The 27920-nt window shown below is 35.4% G+C and overlaps 1 protein-coding gene across 5 annotated transcripts in view; it reads left to right on the forward strand.

Annotated features, from left to right (window-relative positions):
* The window catches only part of Prestin (solute carrier family 26 member prestin), a 53713-nt gene extending 26773 nt beyond the window's left edge, over window positions 1-26940 (forward strand). For 2 of the 5 annotated variants that reach the window (XM_073078034.1, XM_073078037.1), the window contains exons 2-18: window positions 8802-9012; window positions 12708-12808; window positions 13241-13402; window positions 13824-13969; window positions 15099-15165; window positions 15378-15454; window positions 16063-16227; window positions 16902-17006; window positions 17691-17824; window positions 18579-18741; window positions 19452-19532; window positions 20077-20240; window positions 20897-20977; window positions 21756-21879; window positions 24093-24275; window positions 25262-25388; window positions 25938-26940. In XM_073078034.1, the coding sequence (XP_072934135.1) occupies window positions 8954-9012; window positions 12708-12808; window positions 13241-13402; window positions 13824-13969; window positions 15099-15165; window positions 15378-15454; window positions 16063-16227; window positions 16902-17006; window positions 17691-17824; window positions 18579-18741; window positions 19452-19532; window positions 20077-20240; window positions 20897-20977; window positions 21756-21879; window positions 24093-24275; window positions 25262-25388; window positions 25938-26080 (2082 nt within the window). In that variant the 5' untranslated portion in view covers window positions 8802-8953 and the 3' untranslated portion in view covers window positions 26081-26940. The remainder of the gene's footprint in view (window positions 1-8801; window positions 9013-12707; window positions 12809-13240; window positions 13403-13823; window positions 13970-15098; window positions 15166-15377; window positions 15455-16062; window positions 16228-16901; window positions 17007-17690; window positions 17825-18578; window positions 18742-19451; window positions 19533-20076; window positions 20241-20896; window positions 20978-21755; window positions 21880-24092; window positions 24276-25261; window positions 25389-25937) is intronic. The other 3 variants (XM_073078039.1, XM_073078038.1, XM_073078036.1) reach the window with 2 other exon arrangements.
* The last annotated feature ends 980 nt before the right edge of the window (window positions 26941-27920 follow it).

The following is a 27920-nucleotide window of genomic DNA, read 5'->3' on the forward strand; positions in this document are numbered from 1 at the left end:
TGATCGTAACTATCGTACATGGATGCCAGTTTTATTTCAATTACGATAACAATGATTGGCACTACATACTCAAGTGTTAGATAAAATCATCTTTATGTGCTGCAACATACTTATCATTGTCCATTTATATAAAATAAATGCCATCAAAAACAATGCTTGTAAAAAGATCCAAGTCTCGCCATTCAGTTCTTCTACCGTAAAAAGTTTTGAGATCTATGTAAAACCAAGCCGGTAAATGTATGCAGTCCCTACTTAAGGGACCTTCTGTCTTAAGGTATTATCTCACTATCTAACCTAACAACATCTCATGGGACCATACCAATATTAAAAATCTTTTATGTTCTAAATAAATTAACGTGGCAATCGTACTGCAAGTCACATTGTGTTTTCATCTTATCATATCGCATCACACAGGTAACATTAGTACGATTGCCACGTCGATTTATTTAGAACATAAAAGATTTTTAATATTGGTATGGTCCCATGAGATGTTGTTAGGTTAGATAGTGAGATAATACCTTAAGACAGAAGGTCCCTTAAGTAGGGACTGCATACATTTACCGGCTTGGTTTTACATAGATCTCAAAACTTTTTACGGTAGAAGAACTGAATGGCGAGACTTGGATCTTTTTACAAGCATTGTTTTTGATGGCATCTCATTCCTTTTTGTAGATATTTCTACTCTTTTCCTTTCCGGTACCTTCTACTAGTTGAATCTCAACAACAGATTTTTTAAAGCCAATTAAATTTTTGTAGTTAGTCTTTGTAGTTATGTAAATAATCTTGCCATTCATCATCACTTTCATTCGAACATGACAATAAATTAAATCAAAAAAAGTTACTATTTTGACAACTGAAATTATTCCCATTGTCCTCAGGAAAAAACATCTCTACTGATTGTGATTTATTTATTTATTTATTTATAGTGATTTAACGTGTCTTCGTATTAAATAATCGACATCCCTTACTTTCTTCTGAATATCCGACAAAAATCATTGGTAATCTTTCACTGACTTCGTCGGACTCCGGTTTTTTATATAAACCACAGTATTTACTGCTCTTGCTCAAATTCGGTTCAATTTATAATATACTTCTGACTTCTGAAATGAAATTAAATGAAATGTTTATTTAATAATGATAACATTCGTTTTAAACTTCTCGCATTTACAATAATAGTTCTGTTAGCTGTTTCAACCACAACAATTTGTTTAGGGGTATATAGCATCGCCTTCTGATGTAGAATTCCATTTGTTGATAAGAAAATATTGAAAGCTCTATTACAAAATTTCGTTCATCCATCTGATCTCATACCTACATTTGTTCGACTTGCTAGTTCCCATTTCAACACTTTATATTTTTGAAATTTCGTAAATACTCACTCTTATATTTGAGAAAATAAACATGTGTCATTCGTGAATAATAGTCGATAAATAATAACATGTACCTTGAACCGTTGAGTGAAGTAGCTTCCATGGGACCACATGAATCTGTATGTACGATCTCCAGTATATCGTTCGTTCGCGTTCAGAGGTTTGGAAATGGTTTCTTACTAGTCGTCATATCCGTCGTAATGTTCACATCATCAAGCCCGGTCATAATATTCTTATATTCCGGATTAATATGGGCTAGTCTTCTATGCCAATATTTATTTGACATTGTCAAATATCATATCGGTGATTTGACAAATTGTTTAAATTTATATATACCATGTACGTTGTGGCCAGTTGCGATGATGTTATCCATAGAGTTACTAATAGTGCAACCGTTTTTCAAGAAATTAACAGTAAATCCTTTTTCAATAAGTTTACTCACCGCTAACAAATTCATACTAAAATTATTAGTCTGCATTTGTCTTTTGCATTCAACTGTAGTTATTTTTAGAATTATTATTTGCAGAGTATATTAATAATACATATTTTCAGCTAGACTATATTTTTATTCACTTCTATTTAAAACTTAACTCACCGTACAATATAATTTTATATATAGCTATTATAGATTACAAATAATTTATATTAAAAAGGTTTCTTATAATAGTTTCCACGTTTTTTCCGGGTAGGTATTACCACAAAATAAAAACTAACAGAAGTCAATCTTCATACAAAGTGGGCTGGAGTAACGCACACATAGACACCACTTACCGACTAGTTATCTCGGGGGGACTCGACTCGACTCGTCAGTTCATTTTTACACGCATTTGTAACTGTTTTGTGCAAGCAATGGAGCAAAAAAATACCCTAATTGTGCAATGGACGGTTGTTTAAATTCAACATTAAACTGTGGATTTTCGTTTTTTTTATAGCTATCAATTATCAAGCCACTAGGAGCTGATATTTTTGGTGATCATGGCAAGAATATGTTATAAAGTGGCTATCTAAGCTCGATTTATATAACAGTTTCCTATTTCGAATCACTTGAAATGAATATAACTAAATTTTTGTAATATTGCGTTGAAATGTTAGGTACCTAATATTACGTAAGTTGAAAACATGATTTTTTGTTCGTATATATATTGGTTTGTCTTTAATGCCATTTGGTAGGTTTAGGTCTAAAACGGATAGGGCAAAAGGAATTGTGTAATTAGGGTAATCCTTTTAGAAGTTATTAGGGATTTTCCATTGTGAACATTGTAAATTTTTATATGTAAGCTTATTTTCATAGACATTTATTTATGCGCAATAAGGCCGAAATTTGCCTAAACACTTGTTTCCTTGGAAACAAACTTATTATTATTTTATAATACGGTGACAGTTGCTTTACCTCACGACAGTTATTGTATTTTGTGTATGTTGCCGTTAGATTGTAGAATACGTTAGCATACACATTAACTAGGCAGTCTTAAGATTAGCTAGAAAATATGCAGATTAACTATGTAGTTAAAATTTGAAACATCTTTTCAGACTTGTTCTTAGGACTAAAACACATGCCTTTTTACGACACGACGACGTAGTGTGATACATAGCGACATCGTGCCGCAAAGCGATATTGTTTCGTGAAAATATACAAAGTTTGTCGTAAATTCATGACACGACGACGCATCATAGCATGCATGGGTCGACGTCAAGGGGTAAAAATTGATACAATCTTCGTTTTGTACTTTAGGTAATGGACAAGCTAATCTGCGTTTTAACTGATTTAGGCACATTAGCCGTAACATCTAGTTTTCTTCTTATGACATTTGTCAGAAATTCGGAATGTTTTTGATATTATATAACTTTTTAGGGTTCCATACCCAAAGAGTAAAAACGGAACCCTATTTCTAAGCTGTCCGTTTGTCTGTCTGACATAGAGCTCTATTTCTGGATCCTTAATAGATAGAAACTTAAATTTTTTTACGGCATATTTATAATGGTGGCCGCTTTAACAACAAGTAATAAAAGTAAAAAGAAAAACTTTCAAATAAAGGAGAGTTGCCATACAAAGACCTTCTTTTTCTTTATGAAGAGGAGGAAACCTTCAAAAGGTACTCAACGACGTGGGAGTGACGCCGGGTTATGTGGGACTTTAGCCGCACTAAAATCCTTCGGTGGCCGTCCTCAACGTTTGTCGGAGAACTCCGGGATCTCCGACTGAACGCAACCGAAGTCCTCTAAGCGCGATGCCTCGATCGAGCTCTGCGTTGGGAGAACAGTTTTCGCTCCTCCTAAACTATCCGGTGTTTTTTTTTTTTTTTATAATGTAAGAGTAGCAGACGAGCATGCAGTCCACCTGATGGTAAGTGGCTACTGCCGCCCATGGACATCTGTAATCAACCCCAGATAAGATAAAATATTCCTACCTGAGGTCGGCCACGGATGCGCCGCTACCCCTGAGGACTAAGCTGAAACGCCTCGGAAAAGTCTGTCTCCCTTACCACACCCTTCAACCGGAACACAGCAACTCCTAACACTGCTGTTATTAGGTAGAAATAGGTGTGGCGTTGGTGCCACCGGAGTCGAACCACAAAGGGTTCTATCACCTTCAAACACTTTGTTCACGACGGTATGCGACTACACATACCGCCGTCCTTCCCGCGGACACTTATTGGACGGTTCGAGCTCCCTCTTGCCACTCCCAACTCCGGAAGCCCCCTTTTAGTCGCTTTTTACGACAGGCACGGGATATCGAAGCCCTTTTTTAGTCCAGGAACTACAGGGACAAATATATAAGGACCTGCTATTTTTTGGCGTTTTTCATTTTATCTATTGAACCGTAATAGATGTTACAGTTGAAATGTTCACAATGCATTATATGGCTGCTATAATATCAATTAGTAAAAATAAAAATAAAATAAACAAATGTTTTTGTGGTACGGAACCCTCAGTGTACGAGTTCGATTCGCACTTCACCCATTATTTGAATTGAATTTAAATTGAAGTTGGAATTGAAAACGTCTTTTGTCTCGAGAATAAAAACAATTGACGTCGCCTATAATAGTAGGGGAGCCCAAGACGGGATTTCGAGAGTGACTCGAACGCGGCAGATTAAGATATGGGAGATACCTTACATCCTATAGAGTATCTTAAACTATCCATTTGGGGGGTTCAACCAGGGAAGTCCATCAGACTATTAATAAAAAAATGTATTATCTATAGTAGCTTAATTACATTCTGAAAACAATAAATTTATAATCTGATGATTTGAGGGCGGCGTTAGGGAGTAATAAGGTTGCAAAAAAATCTATACCTGGACATACTCGAGTGCGGTAATTTTTTTAATATAAAGGAAATAATGCTAGAAAATATGCACTATCTGATAGCGCCATTTATTAGCTTGGATCCCTGGAAAGTAATGGTGTATAACAAACTAAAGGAAAAGGCAAATTTTATGGAAAATACATTATTCTTCATACATTCTCATTCTATTTTTTTTTCAAATCGTCAGTATAGAAAACCCCTCCACTAAATCGTCAGATGAAGGGTTATGATAAGTAAAACATCAGTTGGAATTTCCTGTATAATAATCTTATCCTGTATAATAATCTTCGAAGAGTCACTGACAGTCTTTCGAATCGAATCGTCAGTTTTTCGAATGGGCGACTCATCTGAGGTAGCTTCATATCCCCTTTGAAAATCTAATGCGCTGGTTACTTTTTTTTCCATTTTTACCTCTCGTATGACTATCCCAAACCAGCAGATAAACATATTTCCGGCATCAGAGATATATACTCTATCACTAACCTGCCGCGCCTTGAGTATGTCTGACTCTGCTTTTAACATCTTTCGAATCATCTAGACACTATTCCCACGGTGAATCGAAAAATATCACACAACCTTTTCTTCACTCTAACGTGTAATCTACACAATCGTATAGGACCTATCGGCGCTCGAGTTTCTACCCATTTAACATCATCGGCTCCCCTACTACTCTTACATTTCGCGGACAGAAACACAGATTCATTAACGGCAAATGTAACTTTGTCATCCTATATAACTTATATAGGATACAAAGTTATTTAATGTAGTTGGTGTATCTAGATAACTGGACAGAAATTGCAAAATATTTTAGTTTTCCCATGAGTTATATACTAAACACTAATTGTATTCTCAATTTCAACCTTCTATGTCTGCTAGAAGTGCCTTAAAGTTTTGATGATCGGTCAGTCAGTCAGTGAGTGAGTGACAAAATTACGAACTTTGACTACTTGTAATTCTTAAACTACTGGTTCAAATTTAATGAAATTTGAAATATACCGTGTCTACACAATGCTTGCTTGGCTCCTGAAAATTCAAGCTTCTAGCTTCATATGCAACGAAGTTACAGGGGGTCGAAAATGGGCCGAATTGCTTCGAGAAAAGTATGCTACGGCCGTGCCGCTTTTTTTGGCTTTGGCTCGACTTGGCGGAGGCACTGCCGTGCCTCCAGATGTGAGCCGTCACGGGACGCCTGGCAGATGTGAAACATCGACATTATTTTGTAAAAGTAATATGCAGAAAAGAACATATTGTGATAGGAACTAAATATGTCATAATGATAAAATAAAATATTACGATTTTTTTCCAGATAACGATGAGTATTTATTGAATAAACATTTATTTTCATTAAATACAAAAACACAGGTTATGTTTACTGTAGAAAACAACACTGTGTACACTACGGAGTATACACTATAGGCACATAGGTATTCGAGCTCAGTGTAGCGAGAAAGATGACTTAACGCCAGATCGAGTGGGAGAGAATCGACAGTCGATTGCGCATGGCGACGCGTCGCCACACCGTACACACTACTGCATATAGACTGTATATACCATCGTATAGCCAGAAATCGGTTTTACGTGCGGCTATAGATGTTTCACATCAATAAATGTGTCTGTTATAATGAATGTTTTTAAATTATATTTTTTTAAAATCAAAAAGTCGTTAATATTTTATTTTAACATTTGACTGTATAGATTATATTTGAATACGGATTAACTAAAAGGGTCTTTCAGATAGACATTACAAACGTACATTGGTATAGTCTGCGCCTAACTTCTAGTCTGCTCTGAAGTTGTTGCGAGCAGGTGTAGTCATACAATTTGCTATGGCGACGCCATTCATTTCTATATTCAGAGTGGACTATCAGTTTTACGCGGACTAAGAAAAACTTTGATCTAGGTCTTCCCTATCAATACGAAAATGCTCGAGATAAGTACTTTTAGGCATGCAATAACTGACCACGGTCAATTTTATATTTGCAAAACAAAGGCACTGAGCTTTAATACAAACAATAACAAAAATAGAAACAATAAGAGATAAATGGTTCAGATACAGATAAGTAATAAAGTCAACGTTTTCTATCAGGGATCAAGATTATAAATAGGCTGCACACAACACAACACTACAAGTAGTGAGTCCTACAAGTAGCGAGCCGTAGCGCACAACACTAGCCAGTTGTCCAGTTTTCGCGCCATTATTTAGTTTTTTTTGTGCTTGACAAAGTTTCGTGATTTATTAAAAATATGACTTGTGAGTGAGATAGTGAAATTCAAAAAACTTAATCGTTAATAATTCTATTTAGAATTATATATAAGTAACTAAATGTATTTAGCCATGAGAGTTAATAATATGTATTTTAAGCATAGATTAGTAAAGATACTTTGCCGCCTTGAAATTGAATGAAGCCACAAATGGCTTATTGTCGTAAGTTCTTTTTTTGAATTCTTGACAAATAAAAACATTTTTAGAGAAAATTTACGAATAAATAACTAATACTGCATAATTTACATGAATTTACATAATACATAAATAATTATTTCAAATATTTTAGGTATATTTTAGCACGGAGACGTGGCAAAAATTTTTACGCAACTATTTCAATTCTCTAAACTGGGTACATTTTCTAGTTAGGAATGAGTAATCTTTACTAATCTATGATTGTAAGTGACAACAGCTGCGCAAATAAAGACAGATTGTGCTACTACTACATCCTATTAACATAAATGTAATTGAATGTGTAGTAAGTTTAGTCACATTCAAATATTTCTAAAATATTTGCATACTAGTTTGTGCCCGCGGCTTTGCCCGCGTTTAAAAGAAAATAATATAACATACATAAAACTGTAAATTCGTACCTTCAACTTTACTAAAGATCATCACTTGATCAAATACATAGTTTACGATTTACTCCTTACTAATATCGATTAAAATAATCGATGTTTTGGGTCCAAAAGATCGATTAATCGATCTTAGATCGCCATCCCTAGTTCCCGTGTGATTTCCGGGATAAAAACTATCCTATGTCCTTTCTCGGGTCTCAGACTATCTTTGTACAAAATTTCATTAAAATCGGTTCAGTGGTTAAGGCGTGAAGAAGAGACAACCAGACAGACAGACAGACAGAGTTACTTTCGCATTTATAATATTAGTAAGGAAGTAAGGATTTGCGTTTAAGATGTTTGTAAATACGTTTTAGCATGTAAAGGGGACGTACTGTACCTATACCTATTTCTAACATGAAGATCTGTGCTTCGGTGGAAGGGTGCGGATACCGGCTACCTTATATGAAGCGATCATCCTAGTCTTAAGGATTAGCGACGCATCTATAAATAACTAGCTTCGGATAGAACCCCCGTTCTTTTTGGAGCTGGTGGCTCCTGGTACCTATTGGGGTACCTATTGGGAGTCGCAGATGTCCAGTGACCATTTACCATCAGGTGGACTGCATGCGCGTATGCAAGTTCAATATTTAAAAATCTTTGTTCTTATTTTAAATCTCAATCGCCTAAAAAGTATTTTACCTAACTATTTCAATTATCGAAACGTGTATTTAAACTTTGATCATAAGATGCCTTTTATTCCTAGAAAAGTCTGCGGATCGACTAGATACGCCTAGATACGCAAATGTCAATAACTCTTTGTTATCAATAATATGATCATTGCCCGATCATGATCCTGACATCGAGTACTATTACATAAGATGATGATATACATAGCTATCACTAATATAACGTGATATTAAATAAATTAGCGTGCTACTAAATAAATTTACGTGCTTTACGAATAAAATGAGGTTTTATGATTTTATTTAATCTTTTCGTTGAGCTTAGGATGTTAAAAAATCTTATTTAGAGATATTTGTATGTACAAATAATGTAATTAGGCGTTTGTGCAACTCATTTAAATAAATAAACTTTATATATCCCAATTTGCAAATTACCCGTCGTATTACGTATTTTTATTGTTACTTTACGGTAAATTAGGAAGTTGATCAGATGTAACGCAAACTTTTGTTCGCCTACGTTTAAAAAAGCTAGGAATGTTTTTTTTTCACCATATCAAATAAGATGAACAACACTATTCATAATGCTTTTTAAGTTTGATACCTATTAATAATTTATAAGGATGCACTTAGTAACAACGTACTTAAATAAAAACTACATTATTCTTAATTTAACGTAAAAATTATATGTGAGAAAAGCCAGTGTAAAATAAAAAATAGTATTTATTATAATGACAATGAACTAAACCAGTGAAGTGAAACATTCAGTGAAATATGAAGAAAAACAGTAGCGCCACCGATTGGGAAAAAGAGAAACTAAATCCTAATGGATGGTACGTATTATTCAGTAGTTTTGTTGATGTCCGATAGATGTCACTGTTTCCCGTTCACAACGTTAAACTACTAGCGACATCTAGTGTCGAGTAGTCATACTTAAACGAGATATTTTTCCACTTTATTTTTCAATACATATTCCATTTGATATTTTTCAAAATATTGAGCTAAGGGAATTACGCCGTAATCCTTGTATAGTCCGCGCCAAACTGCTAGTCCGCTCTGAAGTTGTTGCGAGCAGATGTAGTCATACAATTAGCTATGGCGACGCGATTCAGTGCTATATTCAGAGCGGACTAGGTAGCAGTTTTACGCCGACACTAAAAGATAACATATTTTATTTTTCTTATGTGGTCAATGAAATGCGCCGTAGTCTCTCCGACCAGCTCGTTACAGCATTGATGGTAGGAATCTCATGATAGGACTCAGAACTAAAAAGGCTTCGGCCATAGTCCACCACACAGACCAAGTGTCAACTTTTAAACTTTTTTCTGAAAACTCCCATAAATCAAATCTCGGACAGCATGCACCTATTAACAGAATCATCAAAGAACACAATACTGTCTCCAGGACCTCAAATTTTGACATCTTCTCTACTAATCTTAAGAAGATCAAGTGTACTACATTGCATTACGATTGTGACACTTCATTGTAACTGTATAGACATTATTGTGCTTCTTCAATTCAATTTTATGTTTCTTTTTTTTTTTCTCCATTAACTTGCTTGTAGTCTACACCTATAATTATAGTGGCATTAAGCTAGCCCCTTATGTGTTTTGTTTGTACCTTAACTGTATAAATGTTCATTATGTTGGTGATCAATAAATAAATAAATAAATAAACAGAATTCACGCACCTTTGAGAGAGGTCTCGGAGATAAGTGTAACACGTGATTCATATACATTTACATACAATATCAACAGTCGTTATCAATAAGGAATTCCTAATTAAATAAAGGGGTCAGTGTGACGTTAAACTTTAAATTACACGAAGTATTGATTGAAAACATCACATGACCAATAATATATCACATGATAAGAATACAGTGAGAAATAACATTTTACTTAAAGTATAAGTTAATTATTGTTATAATTAATATACTAATATAAAAAATATTGTTCTTTTTTTTAACTCATCACTGCCCCTGGCTAAATATAAAGTTTGCATCCCCGAGGCAAAAAAGATAATTACTTAGGTACCTCAATTATAGAAATTTGAAAATCTAGATGTCCTATTTTTTCGCCCTTTTTTTTAAACTATTATAAATCATGTTGTTTTTTCTTGTGAGACGGTAAAATGTTCCTAGCTACGATTAGCTATTATTAGATGTAGAGCAACGGCTAGCGGTCGGTACCTGGATGGGTGATCGTTAGTGGCTGAATCTAGGTGAAAACGTGCTTCGAAGGGCACGTTAAGCCATTATTCCCGATTGTACCTAATAAGGTTGTACCAAGCGTAATTTAGCCATGTTGGAGGTCTTATGGGTGCTTTGAGAATGTCCAACACAAGTTTGCTACTAACCACTGCAGAGTTGCAAGATGGAGTGCCTCCTAAGCAAAGGTGAACATAATAAGCCTTAAACTTCCCTAAATAGACGAATAGAGAACTTTCCTTCAAACAGGAGTACCTTTTTGCGCCGTAGAATTTGCCAAAGCAGTGGCGTTATTATGAAAAACTATATCTACACACGTGACTCCAGATTTCTCAGTTGTAAATAACCATGAATGCTCATCCTACCTTGAGCAATGCACCTGTGGCTGACCTCAACTCCTGTTCCATCGAGGTCGATTGCAGATGTTCATGGTCGACAGTAACCACTTAACACAAACTGAATTGCTTCTCAATGTATACTTTGATTACTAACAAAGAATCGAAGTTAACTTCAAATTAATATTAAAAAACGATTGTAAAATTAAATTCAAAAGGCGGGAGACACTATTTAGTAGACGCTATTCAATTGTTCAGATTTTTTTATTGCTGCTAAGATTTTTTTGTTGAAAACCGATATTGTGATATTCTAAATAGCTTCATGAAGTCTTTGTAACTATTTACAACGGTTTTTATTGTTTTCTTTTTATTTAATATCAGTTTCCAACAGCTGACTACTCGACCACATCATTACGTTATCAGTACCAATAGTTTCAGTTCTCTTCCCGCCACCGGTCAATAAGCGTCGTTTATCTTAATACGGTTGTTTTAATGTCGTTAAATGTGAAGTAGTTTTAACCCTAACTTCATTAAATTTCGATTATTAACGGTTTTTTTTGTTATGTGCTGTTTTACCGAATTTGAGTTATCGGTCGCAGTTTGAAGCGTGGACGCGTCCTATGGGGCTTAAGTGATGTTTTCTTAAAAAAGTGTAACGATTAGTTTTTGTGAATATATTTTTAAAAATTCTCTATGTAATAACTAATTATAATATTTAGGTATTATTAAATAGTCTGATATCCCAAAAAAAGAAATAAATGTTCTTAAATAAAATGATTAAAAATTAATGATTGAAGAAAATTTTACAAAAAGTGATAAAAAAAATTGCCATTAGTAACAATAAGCTATTATGATAGGAACTGTTTTTATAATTTGTTGTGCTAATTTCGGAAACTATCTTCAAACTCAAATGTTTAGGAAGTTATAACTAATGTTAAATACATTATATTTAAAAATTGAATAACATTAATGAAAAATGCGCATGAAAAAGACATTTCTAATATTCGATAGGGACTTTAGGAGGAATGCGGATGGTGAGAATGCGCCTTTACTGCAGGATGACACGGACAGTGAACCAGAATGGCAAGTACAACATGAGGCTTGAAGGTCGTAGAACCTCCTGTTTAACTCCGAAGGCATCTCCACCACACCTGTTTTTGTCATATCTTGGCAACTTAATTTCCGCCATATTTTTTGTTTTTGTCATAGAAAAAACGTAATAAATTAAATCTAACATGATAATATCATGAATTCTGGGAGAACCAAACGTCCTTTTTCGAATAATTTAAAAGATTATGAACATTTCACGAAAAAAGCGGGAGCTTATCTGCCATACAAATGTTTTATGGTGACCGCCAAACCATATTATTCAATAGTATTAAAGTTGTGTTCCAAAACATAAATTCAAATTCATTTTGTATTTCTGCCAGACCGGAAATTGAACTCAAAATCTCTCTCATACCGGTGTCGTAACAGCTGAACCATGGATGTAATGGATAGTATTGAAATTTTTAACGTTTTACGCAACCACGTTAAAAGACCTACGCCTTGCGACATCTCGACATTCGCGACCTCTTAGCCATCAATTGCAATAATTTAGTAACATTACGTTTCAATTAAGAGCTGGCCGTAATATTTCTTAAGTCCCATTGCTGGGCACGGGTCTTTCGGAACAACTGGATTGAGTTACGTTCCTTTAAGATCTAGATTATGTATCTCTAACACACATGCAATTCAGCCACTAGCAGTCACTCATCCAACTCTCGAAACTCCTACGTTATTTAAGTAACGGTTTTATATATATTTTGAATCCCGTAAATCCCGGGATTCGTCAAATTCTATCCTGAAGTTTCCGGGATTGGACTACAAACGGGATCCGGAATTGAGATTATAATTACAATGTGATTTGTGAATTTTGCCGTCGAAAAGCCGCTCGGATCTTGCTGTCCCCGTACTTTTTCTTATTAGCAAGGCTTGTCTGTTACAGGCTTTCATCTCGACCGAGCCAGCAGTTCAACGTGATCAGACGAGTGTACCAGCAGGATGCCCTCAATAAGGATGCAGATTATCAAGTGCCAGAGAAACCATGTAAGTGGACCTTACAACTCCTTTACGATTTTGTGTCCATTTTCTTCTTATGTCTACTTAATGACTACAAGCTTTACAAATCCAAGTTTTAACAAATCCCCGCCAGAAACATAGTAGTACCTCGTATACGTTAGACGGAGATGGAACCCTTGGTTTAATTCTGAAGACACTACCGCTACATCTATTTCTGCCTAATAGCAGCAGTGTTAAGCGCTGCTGTATTCTGGTTTGAAAGTGGTAAGGGCGATATACTTATCGGTTATTCGAGGCGTTCCATCTAATTCCTCAGGTATAACAATGTACCTGTTACCAACCTCAGATAGAACTCTAATCCTAGTCCAAGTATTCGTAAACATCAAGTCAGTTCGTTTTTCTTATGCAAAAATCTCTGAGTTCAGATTTCAAAATGAAATCATTTTTTTGATGTTACAGTGGCTTACCGCGCCAAGAGGGTGGTGGAGAACTGTGGGTTCGGGGAGTGTATCCTGAACGCGCTGCCCATCGCGCGATGGCTGCCGCGGTACAACTTCAAGCAGAGCCTGGTCGGCGACCTGGTGGCGGGCGCCACCACCGCCGTCATGCACATACCGCAAGGTGAGATACTGAGCAATTTCCATGAGATTCCTTTTTGCTTTTTTAGAAAACAAATTTGGTTTTCTACCTGATAAGCAGCATTTATTTTTTTATAATATTGAAGTAGCGAACGATGATGCTGTCTAGCTAGCGATAAGTGGCTATTGCCCAAATCTGTAAAATGCGTGGTAAAGGAGAGATGCAAAGCTGATACATATCAACTTAGGCGTTTTCAGTGGTAGTAATTCATTAACCACAGGCCAACCTCTGGTAGAACTACGATCCTGTTTGAGGTTGATTATAAGCAGTTTTAGACAAAACTATTCTATCCTATTTAAGACTGGTGACATACGCTGCGGCTCCTTACTATCAGGTGGCCATTTGGCCAGCAAGCATATGAATTTTAGTTTAATTGTATTAAATTACATAAAAACCATTTCAGGTATGGCCTACGCCCTCCTAGCCGAAGTACCCCCCATAGTGGGGTTGTATATGGCGTTCTTCCCAGTGCTAGTGTACGTAATATTCGGTACATCGCCCCATGTGTCTATGGGGACTTTTGCTGTTGCCTGTTTAATGGCAGGAAAGGTAAGGGATATTGACTTTTAAGGTAATTCCTGAAGTATATAAGGATTCGTAGGACCTATAATAGCATTGTATTTATTATTATTATTAAAAAAAAAGACAAACCCGCTGAGTTTCTTACCGGATCTTCTCAGCAGAGGTCGCCTTCCGATCCGGTAGTAATTTAAGAAAAATGTTGTACCTAATAATTTGTAAGTGCCGTCGTTGGCCTATACAAAAATAAATATATTTCATTTCATTTCATTTCATTAGACTCACAAACAATGTATAATTAAGGACTAAACATGTTACCTTGTGAAACTCCTTACTAAGATATCATCATTTTCTGTGTTCTAAGCCGAATTGATTACTTTGTCATTGGTAGAACAAAAACACGAAATAATTAAAACCACTTGAAATGTATACTTAGTAGGCAATCATTTAATTGAAGGTGTTGTGTACTTGAAAATTATCAAAGCCTAATGAGAAATGAGGTCTTGACATATATTAGTAAAGTATTAAGGTTAAGTAAATATAAAGGTAGCAGTTCACTACACGCATTCACCGACTGATATTCACCAATGTTCAAAAATGTCCGAAATAAAAGAGTTACAAAACGGAAATAGCGCTAATATTAGTTAGCTCTAATTTAGTGGGTTACAAAACAATTAAAGGTGATAGAACCCTTTGTGGTTCGACTTCGGTGGCACCACCACCACACCTATTTCTGCCTACTAACAGCAGTGTTACGCGCTGCTGTGTTCCGTTTTGAAGAGTGTGGTAAGGGAGACATACTTTTCCGAGGCGTTCCAGCTTAGTCCCTAGGGGTAGCGGCGCATCTGTCGCCGACCTCAGGTAGGAATATCTCTCCTATCTGGGGTTGATTACAGATGTCCATGGGCGGCAGGAGCCACTTACCATCAGGTGGACTGCAAGCTCGTCTGCTTATATTATATATAAAAAAAAAAAAATGCGCTGATCATTAATAATAGGCGTTTGTAGATCGTCAAATTTTTCGCCTGATAATACTTATATGGAATTATTGTTTTCACCAAGTATCATGGTCGATTATGGTCTAAACCCTGGTAAAGATGCACGGTCAGATGAAACATTACTGAATTTATGACGTAATAAGTGTAATTATTTTTTGCAGGTAGTAACACAGTACGCCACACATTCTGAAGCGGTTGTATTAATTAACGCAACCAGTATAGACACAGGTAATAATTTATTTATATTTATTTACATGCTAATATAAAACAATAACTTAGATATATACTTTAGTACTTAAAGTGTCATAGATTTTACAATCAAGATCATTTTGTTTAAAGGAAATGTGACGCCATCTATCGCTGTATAGCGATATGTCGCCTCTATACGTAATCTATAACGATACCTTTTTTTTTAAATAAAAGTGTTTCTAATTTCGCAGGTGGAGAGCTAGCAACTCCAATATACACTCCGTTAGAAGTACTTAGTATAGTATGCCTCACCGTGGGAATTATGCAAGTAAGCATATTTATAAACACGAAAATTATATTTCAATATATAACGGGTACTCACGATATGCGGTTTTTAATTTCTTATTTGCAGATACCGTGTATCGTGAATACCTGTTAAATACGTTTCCGAGGCATTCCAACTTAGTCCCCAGGGGTATCAATGTATCTGTTACCAACCTCAAGTAGGAGTCCAATATTCTCGGGGGTTGATTATAGATGTCCATGGGTGGTAATTGCAACTTGCCATAAGGTGGAATTAATTCTCGTTTGCTACTTCTGCATTATTTAAAAAAGCTAAAAATTGCTACGAGTTGTCATAAAACCTGAGGTTGACAAAAAGTTCAATTTCACATCTTTTAAATGAATACCTAACATAAATTGATAAGTTTATATACATTTATATATATTTTAATTATTATTACATTTGCATTAGGATTGTTTAATTTATATGGTGAATAAATAGGTAAGTTAACGGGTCTTATGAGCGCACACAGGTTTCTTGTTTTTTAAATAACTCCATCATCAAAGAGTACAAATAGCTGTAATGACAAGTGTGCATTTTTGACGTGTTAACTTATTCACGCCTGGTACGGAAATAGAGTAATATATTTACAGGTAATAATGTGGGTGCTTCGCCTCGGTGCTGTATCGACGCTCCTATCAGAGCCCCTCGTGTCGGGGTTCACCACGGCTGCCTCCTTCCATGTCCTCGCGTCGCAGCTGAAGGACCTCTTTGGAGTCAAGATACCAAAAGTTGGCCCTAACTATAAAGTTGTGTTTGTGAGTATTGTGATTAGTGCTATTTGACAACAGATGGCGTGAATTTAATGTATTGCCTTAAGTTATAAAAATATTGTATTTGTGTCAGTTTTAAATAATAGCTTATTATTAGCAGCATCTGATAATATGCTATCCTGTGTAGATTCTTTGATTACATTAGTACATTATAAAATGTTTTATAGATTCATTAAAAGTAAAAAGTATTATCTTAAAAGAATCCATATTTTTAAGCGACATTGCCTGCTAGCATAATAATACAGGTATACTTTTTTTTACATCGTCTCCTATAATTCCCGGGCAGAAAAAAATATTTTCTAAAAAATAATTAACACAGTATTAACTTAGAAAAATATGCTCCAAATACACTTTTAAAAAGAATGTCTTTGCTCACTATTGTAATTTAGTTCATCATTAGATATGCTGTCTACATAATTTTTCTTCATTTTCACGTAGTAATTTATTTTAAAATGTATTTACTTTTCTTTTTCTTTTCTCTTTCTTTATCACATCCTTTCTTTTTTTCATGTTCTCCTTTCTCCCTTTTTTTCATTTTATTTTATTTCCTATTTATTATTATTATTATTTATTATATTATCTGAATATACTGTCTTTCGAACTTGATCACCACATAGTAAAAAAATACCCTGTATAAAATAACAATGTTTTAATTTCAGACAGTGATAGAAATAGTGAAGAACCTGCCAAACCTGAACTGGGCGGCGTTCACCATATCAGCCATCGCGTGTTTCATCATAGCGATCAACAACGAATTACTTAAGGTTAGACTTATTTCATATTAACATATCGAGTTTCCGCTACTCGATAATACATGGCGTTAAAACACTATAATTAATAAGTTAATAACTTTATAGTTTTTTTTGTAGTTTAATTAATTTTAATTTAATTGTAGTGAATATTTACCTACTTTTTCCTTTGAAAAAATGGTAGAACCATTAGATGTTGTTCAACTGGAAAGATACTACCATCACACTTATTTCTAGCGTGGATCAGTTTTTGTATTCGCTTTCTACACTCACAGACCCACACTAGGATTCCCTGTATCTTAGGTGCCATGGACACACACAGAGACAAATACACAAACACCCAGACCCAGTAACAGGAACCTAAATTCATCATTTACATTTCTGTCTGGCCGGGGATCGAACCCAGGACCCTCTGCGCGTCAGAACGGTATGGTGACCGCTCCGCCACGCGGATCGTCATGTGTGTGTCGTCATGCGTCAAATGCGTGTGTTGACTTCAGGAAGACTCTGTTCTCGATAGAGTTGACAGTAATGGACTTCAGGTTAACACATCTTGTATATAGGGACAATTGGTTACAGATGTCCATGGGTAGCAATGTTTACTTACTTATCCTTGCTTCTTGTATAATATAAAGAAGTAAATTATTGAATTTTTAATTCTTAATTTGATGTCAAGCATTTTCTTTTGTTACTTTCCAGCCGTGGGTAAGCAAGCGAAGCCGGGTGCCGGTGCCTATAGAATTACTTGCAATTGTTATCGGGACTTTGGTGTCGAGGTATGGCGGTTTGAAGGACGCCTTCGGGATCTCTCTAGTTGGGAATATTCCTACGGGGTAAGTGTTTTGTGTGCCATTTGGTTTTAATTTTATATTTGTGCACTTTTGTGAGGGGCTCATTCGGAAAGATTAAAAATTTTGATGAGTTAAAGATTATTGTATTTAATTTAACTATTATTATTATTTGTTTTATTCTAATAATTTTGTTTTACTTTATTTTTAATGGCTCATTCAGAATGTTATTCTTGAATGATTCGAATGAGCCAACATAAAGTGGAAAGTCACAAATTTCGTTAAAAATATCTATAAAGTCTATACCTACTCTCATTCACTTACCTGCACGATAAAGGTTTTAAATTTCAGGTAATAATTAAGTTTATGTTTTTTAATTGTAGTGTAAAAATGGTTTCTTATTCTTAATATTTATCTTATATATAAAATTCTCGTGTCACAATGTTAGTTACCGTTCTCCTCCGAAAAGGCTTTACCGATTTTCACCAAATTTTATATGCATATTCAGTAGGTCTGAGAATCGGCTACTATCTATTTTTCATACACCTAAGTGATAAGGGTGAACAACCCTTAACATTTTTTTTATTTATATGGCAACACAACGTTTGCCGGGTCAACTAGTAAAGATATATAATTATACTGTAACCCATGTAAAGTACAATTTTCGAAAGAAATAATTATTAAAAAACGAGGTTTCATTTGTTTTTGATCATATCCATTTCACAAAACATAATTATATTGTATTTCATTTTGAAATATACCTTAAGCCGAATAAAATATAACATTCAATTAACTTCAGGCTGCCAGTCCCAGAAACGCCACCAATCGAATTGCTACCATCAATAGCGCTGGACGCCTTCACCATCACGATGGTCACCTACACCATCTCTATGTCCATGGCGCTAATATTCGCCTCGAAGGAGAAGTACGAGATCGACGCTAATCAGGAGCTGTTGGCTTTGGTGAGGATTTCTAAGCAATTTATTCTCGGAAACTCTAGCGAATTAAGGGAAGGCCGGAAGGGGCGGTTCGCCCCGGGCCCCCGGTCTTGGGCGACCCCCAAACATAGTTACTAATCAAAAATTTGCTCGTCCGAACCAAACAATCTCAATCTGTGAAATGTTTATAAATCAGCTAAGAAAAGGAAGGTGGTAGAACCCTTTGTGGTTCTATTTCGGCGGTACTACTTCCACACTTTATTTCCGCCTAATAACAGCAGTGTTAAGAGCTGGTGTGTTCTAGTTTGATGGGTGTCGTAAGAGAGACATACTTTTCTGAGAAATTCCAGCTTAGTCCTCAGGGGTAGCGGTGGTATCTGTGGCCGACCTCAGGTAGGTATCTAATCTTATATGAGATTGATTACAGATATGGCAGTAGCCACTTACCATCAGGTGGTCTGCATGCTCCTTTGCTACTCCTATATTATATAAATAGTCACTGACTGGACGGCGTGTAACATTTGTCATTAACTTCAAGTACTTTGAATTAGAAACTTATTATAAATGGGCCACAATTCTTTCCTGTATTTGAGGACTAAAGTGGAACACACCATACCTTTAAAACAGAACACAGCTGAACCTATCATCGGCTGATTATAAATGTCCATTGGTGACTTAAAAAGTTAAACTGTAAGTACAATTTTCAAAAAACACTTATTTTTTTTATTTTACAGGGAGCAAGTAACGTGTTTGGGTCATTCTTCTGCTGCGCTCCCCTCTGTGCGAGTTTATCAAGATCTTACATCCAATATCAGGTAAGAAATAACCACTTTTAAATCAAATTTTATACTTCTCGAAGTTGATTTAAGTCAATAACCAACAAGTCTATGTAATGTGTAGACTTTTTGTAATCGTAATTTCTGTTTCGGTACTGTGTACCGTTTTAAAGGGTGCCGTAAAGGACATACTTATCCGAGTCTTTCCAATTTAGTCCTCAGGCGAATTTGTGAGCTCGGGTATACTCTTAGCTGGGGTTGATTACTGGTGTGGTGTGGTGGAGCGGCAGTGGCCTTTAACAATAAGGTGGAGTGCATGCTTGTTTGCTATTTCTACACTATAAAATTCGACGACCCGCGTGGCGGAGCGGTCACCATGCCGGTCTGACGCGCAGAGGGTCCCGGGTTCGATCTCCGGCCAGACAGATTTCTAAATGATGAATTTAGATTTCTGTTTCTGGGTCTGGGTGTTTGTGTATTTGTCTCTGTGTGTCCATAGCACCCACGATACAGGGAATCCTAGTGTGGGGCTGTGAGTGTAGAAAGCGTTTTTTTTTTTTTTAAATAATTCTATGTCACCCAGGCAGGCAGTAAAACCGGCATAACTTCAGTAGTAAGCGCCTCTCTCATCCTGTGCGTGTTGCTGTGGCTGGGCCCGTTCTTCGAGCAGCTGCCGCGGTGTGTGCTCGCCTCCATCATCGTGGTCTCGCTCAAGGGCATGTTCATGCAGGTCAAGGAGCTCGCCAAGTTAGTAACATTTTGTTTATTATCTAGAAGTAAGAGTAGGCAGGTAGGTAGAACCCTTTGTGGATCGACTCCGACGGCACCAACACCACACCTATTTCTGCCTCTTTGTTCGGTGCCTCAGTGTTATGCGCTACTGTGTTCTGGTTTGAAGGGTGTGGTAAGGGAGACAGACTTGTCCGAGGCGTTCCACCTTAGTCCTCAGGGGTAGCGGCGCATCTGTGGCCGACCTCAGGTAGGAATGTCTAATCCTATCTGGGGTTGATTACAATTGTCCATGAGCGGCAGTGACCACTTACCATCAAGTGGACTGCATGCACATCTGCTATTCCTATATTATATAAAAAAAAAAATCCTAAGACGGTGTGGTCTATCGATATTTGTAAACAGTCAGAATTGGAGGCTTACTTGAAGTCAATCACAGATGTGTTGCTGCCTGAGGACTAATAATGCTTCGTGTAAGTCTCTTCCTTTTTATAAAATTAAAGTAAACGGGCATGCAGTCCACCTTATAATAAATAGTGACTACCATCCACACAAAAAAGTATGAATGATGTTACCAAATCTAAATTCTGAACAATTCACTTTTTGTTTATACCTGAAATACTTAACAAATTATAAAATTTTAGCCATTTGTTTATTATAAAAATTCCTTACAGATTCTGGAAGTTGAGCAAGCTGGACGCTGTTGTATGGCTCGTTACGTTCCTAGTGACCTTGTTGATTAACATAGATATTGGGTAAGTGTTTATATTATTGATGTATCAAATAAGCATGCAATCCTCCTATTACATGGTTACATCCTTCTCCAACTGGTTACATCCTTCTCCTAGTAAGTGGCCCATGTCCATGGTTATCTGTAATCCGGATAGGATTGGATTCCTAACAAGAGTTGGTCACAGGTGTACTACTGCTAACTCCTGACTGTCGGAAGAGGCGACTAAAAGGGGCTTCCGGGGTTGCGGATGGCAAGAGTGGGAGCTCAAACCTTCCAGTAAGCGACCCCGGGAAGGACGGCGGTATGTGTGGTCGCATACCGTCGTGTCCACCAGATGGTTTGAGAGGAGTGAAATCTGCTCCCCCAGGGCAGAGCCCGATCTGGGCATCGCGCTTAGAGGACTCCGGTTGCGTTCCGTCGGAGATCCCGGAGTTCTCCAACAAGCGTTGAGGACGGCCACCGTGGAGGTTTTAGTGCGGTAAGAATCCCACATAACCCGGCGTCGCTCCCACGTCGTCGGGTACCTTTTGAAGGTTGCCCCCTCGTTAAGAAAAAAAATGGTGCACTATTGCTACTCCTGAGGAATAAGTTGGAATGTATTACACACTTCAAACCGGAACAAAGAAGTGCTTAACACTGAATTTGTTATGAGAACAAATTAGTAAGGTGATGGTCACTTTAATATACATAAACATAATAATAAATTGAACCTGAAGGCACAGATAGTTGTAAGTCGAAAAATTAATTTATAAAGAATTATTGAAGTTCATTATAAAGTTTTTTCTTTCAAATCTTTTCAGTCTAGGTGCAGGTTTACTAGCTAGTGTCGGAGCGTTGTTCTGTCGGTCGCAGAGGCCGTACACATGTCTCTTAGGACGAGTCCTTGACACTGATCTGTATTTGGACACCAAACGGTATAGAGCTGTAAGTAATACATATATACAATTACATATGACTTAATTGTTATATATTTGTAATGCCTATGTTAATAAACTGTATTAAAATCATGAAAACTGTAGATATATTTTAAGTTTCAGTTCAAATTTTCAAGTGTCTAAATCTGAAAATATAAGGCTAACGAGGCCGATTTCGATGAAAATCAAAACTGCATAATTAGGTCTTTAAAAATATATGTTACTTGCAAACGCACTTGATTTAAAAATAATACATACCCTATATTATTTCACCATAGGATAGTCTTTAATATCTTAAAATGTTTACATATTTCTAACAATATACATAAAACATTAATTTATCTTTATATTTGCGTCTCAACTTACAAAAATAAGGCAATAGACAAATCAACTTCAATTAAAATCATTTTATGTGTCCAAAAAATATTTACATAATAGTCACTTTAAATATTATCAATGTATATTTGAGATAGAATTATAATAATTTACTCTAAATATCGTCAAAAGATAAGCTCATTGGCTCATTTGTCTCATTGAAATTATTTCTGAATCATTTCATTCAGGCTATTCGAAATGCACATTATATAAGCTCATTGAGAATTATTTAGAAGAATATCGAATCAAATGAGGTCGGTCACACCCACTTTATAGTTTAGAGAGTATGGGTAACGCTTGCAAGCAATTAGTTTCATTTGGCTCATTGGACATATTTCTGAATCAATAAATACTGGCTTATTCAGGTTATATAAAATTAACTTTATTTTCGCTCATTAAGAATTATTAAGATGTAATTTGAACGGCTTATTTGTCATTTATAATGGCTTATATATAATGTTATGTGTTAAATAAAAAAAAACTCAACATGACTAAATATCATTAACATTTCCTTGAGATAAGAACAGGCGACGGCTCAGCATGTCCACTTTATATTAGCTCATTGACAATTATTGAAAAGTCATTTATAGTGGCTTATTCACAATTTTATGTCTGAAATTAAAAAACAATTCTATAAAAAGACTAAATATCATCAACGTTCCCTTGAGATAAGAGCAGGCCGCGGCTCAGCATGTCCATCTCGTGGTCATTTTGCGCGGTCAGTATGAAGTACTGCAGGGTGTACATTAGTACTATGCTGAACAGTATGAAGAGCCACCATCGGATGGTGTCTATCACACCCACTTTATAGTTTAGCGCGCATGGGCAACGCTTGCCAGGGATTACTTTCATTTGGCTCATTGAGAATATTTCTAAATCTCTTTAATACTGGCTCATTCAGATTATGTCACATTCAATTTATTATCTCGTTCAGATTTTTTTATATATTCCTTAATTAATTCTCTTTGTAAATTAGATAATGTAGCACTTATCGAGATTTTTATTTGGCTCATTCAAATATTAAGTTTTGATTTAATTCGCCTTATGACGCAGAGAACGTTAGAATTATTTAGTTCTATTTTTCATTGTTAACTATTTTCAGCAATAATTGCGTCACTTTAGGTTGGCCTTTTCCCCGATTTGTCGTCGAATAAGCTTACTCTTAATAATTTTGTTATTCACATTGTTATTTTCGTAACCAGTAATAATGTTTATTTAAAATTGTCAAATATTGTCACAGTTGACACGTTTTATTTTCTTCAATATTTAATTCGTCAAAATAATATTTTTAAATATTCTGCCAAATTGGACAATATTATAATTGAAACGAGATATATTCTTTAAATATATATATTTTTTTATTTTTCTTTATATTTTGTTTAAGAACAATTTAATTTAGCTTAATTTTAGTTGTACCTAAGTTACAATGATTTTATAAGTTATTAATATAAACATTTATAGGAATGTTAAGGAATTTTAATAGTGTATTGCCTCATACATAAAACCCCAACTTAAACACTTACAGCCCTACACTAGGATTCCCTGTATCGTGGGCGCTATGGACACACACAGAGACAAAAACACAACCACCCAGACCCAGAAACAGAAACCTAAATTCATCATTTAGTAATCTGTGTGGCCGGTGATCGAATTCAGGACCCACTGCGCGGCAGACCCGTGGTGACCGCCCCGCCATGTGGACCGTCAAATGTTGTCTCATCTTTAAAAAAAAGGGTTAAAAAAATAATTTTTGTTAAGAGATTAACAAATGTTTCAAATAAAATTTACGTATAAAAATCTTCAAAAATCTCTAACAATAATTAACACTCAAAATCACTTTACTTCTAGGCAGAGGAACTGCCGGGCATCAAGATCTTCCACTACTGCGGCGGCCTCAACTTCGCCACCAAGAACCTGTTCAGAGCCACACTCTTCAGGAAAATTGGCTACTTGAAGCCCTCTGAGGCTCATGATGAAGAGACCCTCACTAAGAGCGAGTCTTACGAGTGGGACCCCACTATTGGGCATAGGGTGAGTTGAACTAGACTACCTCTGTTAACGATAAGTTGTTAAGTAGGGAATTATTAATTGGCATATACATAGACTAAATAGTTCTATTAAAAAAAAAATCCAATTATTAAAATCACCAATTAATCTTTTCTCTAAAAATTGTATCATTTATAGTTACAGTAGACCCGCGGTTTACATCTTCTAATATATAAAATTCTCGTGTCACAGTTTTCGTTGCCATACTCCTCCGAAACGGCTTGACCGATTTTGATGAAATTTTTTGTGCTTATCCGGTATCTATGAGAATCGGCCAACATCTATTTTTCATACCCCTAAGTGATAAGGGTTTGTCTAAGTGACAACGTTTGTCGGTTCAGCTAGTGATGATATAAAATTATATTAATTCTGTTGAACTACGTCAGTGGGATAATATATCTATGATTGAACTATACTCGTACTATCAAGCTTCTATCAAAGTACACGTAAATTTTTATACAGGGTGTCCCGTAAGTACTACGACAAACTTAGGGAGAACATAGGTGAGGGTCTGACCTCTCTGGGAAAAAAAAATACCTTAATAAAAGTGTCACCGTTTTTGCACTATCAATTGTTTTAGATTTTTTGAGAAATTCGGTCCTCTTCATCTTCTTTCGTTAACTGCGTGTACAAATTTGGTGATGCAGTGGGACACCCTGTATATAATATAGAAGTAGCAGATGAGCATGCGATCCACCTGATGTTAAATAACTACTGCCCCCATGGACATCTGCAATCAACCCCAAACAAAACCAGATTCCTACTTGACCGACCACAGATGTGCCGCTACCCTTGATAACTAAGCTGGAACACCTCGGAAAACTATGTCTCCCTTACCACACCCTTCAAACCAGAACACAGCAGCGCTTAACACTGCTGTTATAAAGCAGAAATAGGTGTGGTGGTACCACCGCAGTTACACCACAGAGGGTTCTACCACTTTTTATATATTAAATGATTTAATATTACAGGTACAATGTGTGATAATCGACGCCACAGCGCTATCATATGTGGACGCTCCGGGCATAAAGAGTTTAGTTGCTTCCCAAAAAGAATTGGTGTCGAACAACATCGCCGTGCTACTAGCTGGGGCTAATGGTTAGTATTTATTATATCTAAGAGAAGTATTCTTAAAATAGAGAAGTGGAAAACAACTATACAGTTGATCTGATGGTAAGTGATCACTGCCCACATATATCTATAATTAATCGCAGATAGATTTGGAGTCCTACCTAAGGTCGATCACAGATATGCTGTTACTCCTAAGGATTAACTTAGTTAAGAATTATCAACACAACAGAGCTGCACTGCTGTTATACTACATAAATACAAAACGATAATTCTACGATATGCTGCATGCGAAAGCTCGTTATTAATACCGAATCTTTTCTATTTTTCCATGTCAAAGATTTAAATTTCACATTTCCTTGCATAATTGTCAAACTTTGGTCTTTTTACGCAAAATATTGGAAAGTTAAATATTACTAACGGACGGAAACCTACGTTCGGTATTAAAACCATTCAACGTTAATTAATTTCAACTAAACCTTAATCAAAAAGACATATTAACAATCTTAACCCAATACTAATTTTGCAGCCACACAGCAAAAGGCAGAATATAAAACTTAATTCAAAATTCATCCACAGGTCCAGTCCTAGAAATGATAGAGAGATACAACTCATTAGAAACAGACCAACTGCAGCTGGACACCTTCCCGACAGTCCACGACGCTGTGGTCTACTACAAGATACTACAGGCGAGGAAAGACACTCTCACCATACCCGCGTGATAGTCACTTAATGTACTTAAATGTACGTTTCTTAACTTAAATTGTACTTATGTGTACATGTTGAAACTTAAATTTTACTTATATGTATAGATTGTTACTTAAGTTATGCTTAAATGTACAAGTTGTACCTTAAGTTTACTCATTTGTACAAGTTGTACTTATATGTACAATATGTTGTAATTTAAGTTATACTAATGTTGTACACATGTGTACATGTTGTAACTTAAGTTGCACTTATGTGTACATCTTTCATTCAAATATGCTTATACCTATTCAATTTAAGTAAAATTATACATACCTATGTATTTTACCTTCAATAGTATATGTAAGTCTGTAAGCTAAACTTTTATTCAGACCTACATATGTCAATTTATGTTGTATAGTCCTCGCCAAACTGCTAGTCCGCACTGAAGTTGCTGCGAGCAGGTGTAGTCATACAATTCACTATGGCGACGCGATACATTTCTATATTCAGAGCGGACTAGCAGTTTTACGCGGACTATACCTATCCTTTAATTCAAATTGTATTTAAACATTGATTCATTTATTCGTAAATAAAAATTAAGAAAATTGAAAACTGTACTTACGAAAACTGAAATATGTAGTACTTAAGTATATGCCGTTCAACAAATTTTCGTAGACGAACTTAAATTGTACTTATAGGTACTTAATTTATTGTGTAAATATACCAAAATTAATATTTTTAAGTTCAATACAAATTTATGTTCAAATATTTTTGCTCAGACCAAAAAAAGAAAGACAAATCCTCTCAGAACATTGCATCTAAGATTACTAATAATGTAATAATATACTACATCGTAATAATATTAACTATATCTGAGAATCTTTCTCATGCTAATTAAAAAAAATCAATATATTAAAATTGGCAACTTTTTAGATTTACTGTGTTTTTTCTTCGTAATTTGATCGTTCTTTTTTGTTATTGCTAACAAAATAATGTTGCGCTACTTAAAAACACGTTATTTATGTTTAACTTATAGAAAAAGTATCCTAAAAAATGTTATTTATTATTTTTTCGTCCGCTTGTTTTACAGAGGTTTAGTCTATTATTTTTTGCTCTGAGTTAAGATAGATACAAAATATAGCTAGCTTATAACTATAAATTGTGATATATTCAAAGAAATTATACAAACATATTTAAGTATATTTGTGATATTATATTTATGTGTATATTTTCAAGCACGCTGTATAATAATAATCGAATAAATTGTGAATCGAATAAAACTCGAATTAAAATACATTCGAATAATTAAGACAATTTTAATATTTTCAAAACTAGATCCAGTACAATTAATTAATTTATATATATTATTTTTTGTTATTTAAAAGAGATTTTTGTGTTCTAATTATTTTTTTAACTATTTTTGTGACTTACTTACTAATCAAAATATATTTTTTCTACTTATTCCAAATGTTTGTTATATGTATTTATTTAATAAAATAAGTGGTGATAATAGTATAAAATATTAATACAATTATACGAAAATATAAGAATAAAAGTAAGATATACAGTGTTCATAATTATTGAATGCTTTTGTGGTTCTTTTGGCATCTTAAGGGAGAAAACCCACCAGGGTTTTTCTTGGTAACATGCAACATTCGAGAAAAATTGAAACTTTTTTTTATATTTATAATATAGGAGTAGCAAATGAGCATGTAATTCATCTGACGATAAGTGGCTACTGTTCCCAAGGACATCTGTATTCAACCCTAGATAAGATTAGAGTGCTTCCTAAGGTTGACCATAGATGCGTTGGTATCCCTGAGGACTAAGTTGGAACGCCTTGGTTAAGTATGTCTCCCTTTCCATACCCTTCAA

This window comes from Epargyreus clarus, unplaced genomic scaffold (assembly GCF_041222505.1).
Source record: "Epargyreus clarus isolate Ecla_fem2 unplaced genomic scaffold, WU_Ecla_fem_2.2 ptg000012l, whole genome shotgun sequence".
Classification (NCBI taxonomy): domain Eukaryota; kingdom Metazoa; phylum Arthropoda; class Insecta; order Lepidoptera; family Hesperiidae; genus Epargyreus; species Epargyreus clarus.